This window comes from Myodes glareolus, chromosome 2 (genome assembly GCF_982192425.1).
Source record: "Myodes glareolus chromosome 2, mMyoGla1.1, whole genome shotgun sequence".
In the NCBI taxonomy this organism is placed as follows: Eukaryota; Metazoa; Chordata; class Mammalia; order Rodentia; family Cricetidae; genus Myodes; species Myodes glareolus.
The window spans coordinates 41,529,743-41,533,526 of record NC_142027.1 but is presented as its reverse complement, the minus strand read 5'-3'; the positions used below and the strand labels follow the sequence as shown (position 1 = coordinate 41,533,526).

Genomic DNA, 3,784 nt, shown 5'->3' with positions numbered 1-3,784 from the left:
TTGGTTCCGATAAGTCACTTGTGAAAAGATGGCTGAGCAATTACTGTATAAAGTTGTGGTTTGTAGCACAAACCTCACCCAAATACTAGGATTACAAGTGTATGAGAGCATACCCACCTTATTAATGTGGGTTCTGGAAATTTGAACTCAGATAACTCAAATTTTCACACTGATGAGGATGCTGCGCCATCTATCCTGTCCAGTGCTAATTATTCTCATAATCCATATTGTTTTTACAGCCTCCATTATAGTATCTAAGTCACTCCAGACTACTTTCTATCTGTTTTAGATTGTATGAACAAAAGTGGAGGAGAATTTTAAGACTTAGGTCAGCTACACTCAAACTAGCAAGGTAATCTTTAAGCTTACTTTTCTTAAGATCAGGTTTTCATTGGGAAGTTTTAATTAGTTTCAAATAGTTCATATTTGTTAGGACTGACATTCTCTCCAGAAATGATGCAATGCTGGGAAGTCCTCTCAGGATTTGACAGAAGGTTTAAGTTTCCAGTCAAAGGTACATAGTTGCTATTACCTGTGGGTAGCCTGTGATCTTCGCTTCTTCCCTCTATTATTGTGAAATCAAGGTCCATAGGTAATCTTAACTTCTGAGATATTGACTATAAGACAAATACACACTTTCAGAAAGTGCTCCTCAGCAATTCAGGTAAGAGAAACATTTTAAGTTTTTACCTTAATTAAAAAAAATTCTTAATAAAAAAGTTTGATTTTTTAATTATTAAGGAAATGTTAATTTCTCCTAAATATTGACTCTTCTCTTGACTGTGTCGCTTTTCCCAAAATTTAAGATATGTGGAACCAAGTTGACATACAATACTGTAACCCACCTCACATTATGATTATAAGATAAAACCCCAAAATATGCAGGTAATGTCACAAATGAATCACTTAAAAAATTCAGGCATGTGTTAAAGCAGCTTCCAGTAATGACTCAGACAAGCCAGATAAAATATTCTTGAACAAAGTAAATTTCTAGTGCCTTCTTTCAGTGTTTTGATTATTAGAAAAACAAAGTCATTTTGGCCATAGAATTATATAATTTTATCTGTCAGTCTGACAGATATCTGTTTGTGCCAAAGAATCAGTGAGTATTGAGAACTAGTAGCATTATAAAGCAAAATGATATTAGCATTGAAAATTTGAGAATTTAAGCTTTTTATTTTTAAAGTCTCAAAATATAAGAAATTATTTCATCTTCGTGAGACTCCAACATGCTTTGGCAAGCCATAGAGAGTGTAACTTTCTAAGGAAATAGAAAATCAGAAAAATTAATTATTTTTAATATTTTCATTTTTGCTTTATTTTTTGATGACAAATAAGTTTCAAGTTTATTTCCTTTGTTGTTTGCTATTTAAAAAAAAATCTAAGCCACAAAGCGCTACATTCAGGATATATTGCCTCACAGCTACAACCTCCTTTGAATACTCCTCCATGTCTGACCACTGCAAGAGGCAAACTTACTTAGGTAGCACAAACATGGCTAGGAAATGGGCAAAAGTGTTGGGACAAGTGTAGTTTTATACCTGTCTCCTGAGCTTTAGCCCCTGAAGATGACGAGTAAGAATTAGTCCTCCCCACTAAAGGAGAACGAAGCCACCTACTCTTGCTATCACAGAATAAAAACTTTATTATCCTGGATCTCAGGCTGCTAAGCCTTGCTGACTTCCAGGTACCCTAATGCCAAACACATCTGATGCTTGCAAGGGTCCTGGTCTGTAGCACATTCATATAATGATAAGCTTCCTGCCTTGTCATCAGGTCAGAACTTTCCACAGTGCTAAATCAGGGTTGGGGTGTTGGCAGGTGTGTACTTAGTTATTTCTGGCCCCACTACAGAAACTTACCTTTGATTAGAGTTGAGTATCATCTCAAATCTCTATACAAATGAACCAGCAAAGCCAAACAGATAAAAATAAACAACCCCAGAAGAAAAACACAATCATTTCACTCACACACACACACACACACACACACACACACACACACACACACACACAGAGAGAGAGAGAGAGAGAGAGAGAGAGAGATGTTGTTTTCTGTTTCTTTTCCACTTTTAATTTTTTAAAAATGTATCCTTGTTATTATTTTTAAAAAATAAATTCACCATTCACATTTCTATAGCATGAATGAAGTTTCAGGAGATCTCCTGCTAGAGCAGAAGTGTAATACTTTTCCTTGGCTCTGCTCTAGTCTGGTTTCCCACCCTGATGTTCCAGGTGCTTTGAGAAGTCATAAGTCTGTGAAGAAGATCTGTTCCCAAAGCACAGAGCAAGACTAGCTTGCTGCAAAACTTTTGTAAAATATTTTCATATACATCAATTTTTATGCCTCTCAAGACTTTGAGAATTATTTGCAGGCATTTTATCCAGGCTGTGCATGTGGGTGGAAACACTCTCACACACTCCCTACCTTGGATGTGGGGTGCAAGGGCGACCTGGCTTTCATCTTGAGCAGAGCTCAGTTTTCTAGTTCATGCTCAGAATGGGAACCTCATTGAGACCTCTGACACTAAGACGTGGGAGATTCTGTATGCACAAGATCCCTCTGCAGACTGCTACATGTACTATTTTCAATATGTGAACAAAGCCTTCTGCGAGGATATCACTCCAGAAATGAATCACATTACAGTATCCCTGTAAAAGGTGAGTTAAATTTAGAAATCATCGATGCTAACAGTGTATGGTAATAAATGCTTTCAAAAGCACAATTGCATGCATTCCAGAGACAATTGCAGTGCACAAAGAAGAAATTTCCCTCTTAAAAAAAAGCAAAATTAGTAAATTTTATTCTTGCCATTAGAATTGTATATCTTTGTAATTATAGTGTCAACAAGCAAGGTGAGATGGCTGAGAACTACTCTGTGACAAATGAATTCATCCTGGTGGGATTCTCAGATCACCCAAACCTGAAGATCCTTCTATTCCTGGTGTTCTTAGCCATCTATCTGGTCACCATGGTGGGAAATATAGGACTGGTGGCCTTGATCTACATGGAAAGCCGTCTTCACACACCCATGTACATCTTTCTGGGAAACCTGGCTCTCATGGATTCCCTGTGCTCCTGTGCCGCTACTCCCAAGATGCTACAGAACTTTTTTTCTGAGGACAGAAAGATGTCTCTCTATGAATGCATGGCACAGTTCTATTTTCTTTGTGTTGCTGAAACTACAGACAGCTTTCTTCTGGCAGCAATGGCCTATGATCGCTATGTGGCCATATGCAACCCGCTGCAGTACCACACCATGATGTCCAAGAAACTATGCCTTCAGATGACCATAGGATCCTACATAATAGGAAATGTGCATCCTATGGTTGAAGTGGGGCTTTTATTAAGGTTAACTTTCTGTAGGTCGCATGTAATCAAGCATTTCTTTTGTGATATCCTTCCATTATATAGAATTTCCTGTACTGATCCACATATCAATGAACTAACATTATTTAGCTTTGCAGGGTCAATTTTAGCCAGTACTATTACTATAGTTCTTGTGTCCTATTTTTATATACTTTTCACTATATTCAAAATGAAGTCTAATGAGGGTAGAGGGAAAGCCTTATCAACGTGTGTGTCCCACTTTCTGTCTGTATCCATATTCTATGGTTCTCTTCTCTTCCTGTATGCACAACCGCAAGCAGTCATTGATGGAGATAAAGATATACCCGTAGCTATTTTCTATACCCTAGTAATTCCTTTATTGAACCCTTTCATTTACAGTCTGAGAAATAAGGAAGTAATAAATGTGATGAAAAAAGTCATGAAGAAGAGATGA

At 37.2% G+C, this 3,784-nt stretch overlaps 1 protein-coding gene across 1 annotated transcript; it reads left to right on the top strand.

The window, feature by feature from the left end:
- Positions 1 to 2,860: 2,860 nt before the first annotated feature.
- LOC148122941 (olfactory receptor 5K3-like) lies at positions 2,861 to 3,784 on the top strand. The gene has a single exon (XM_087897151.1). It carries the CDS (start codon positions 2,861 to 2,863, stop codon positions 3,782 to 3,784), a length of 924 nt encoding a protein of 307 aa, XP_087753277.1.

Bases quoted from the DNA above. Each gene is read 5' to 3' on its own strand.
- LOC148122941 (XM_087897151.1), top strand. From the start codon at position 2,861: ATGGCTGAGAACTACTCTGTGACAAATGAATTCATCCTGGTGGGATTC.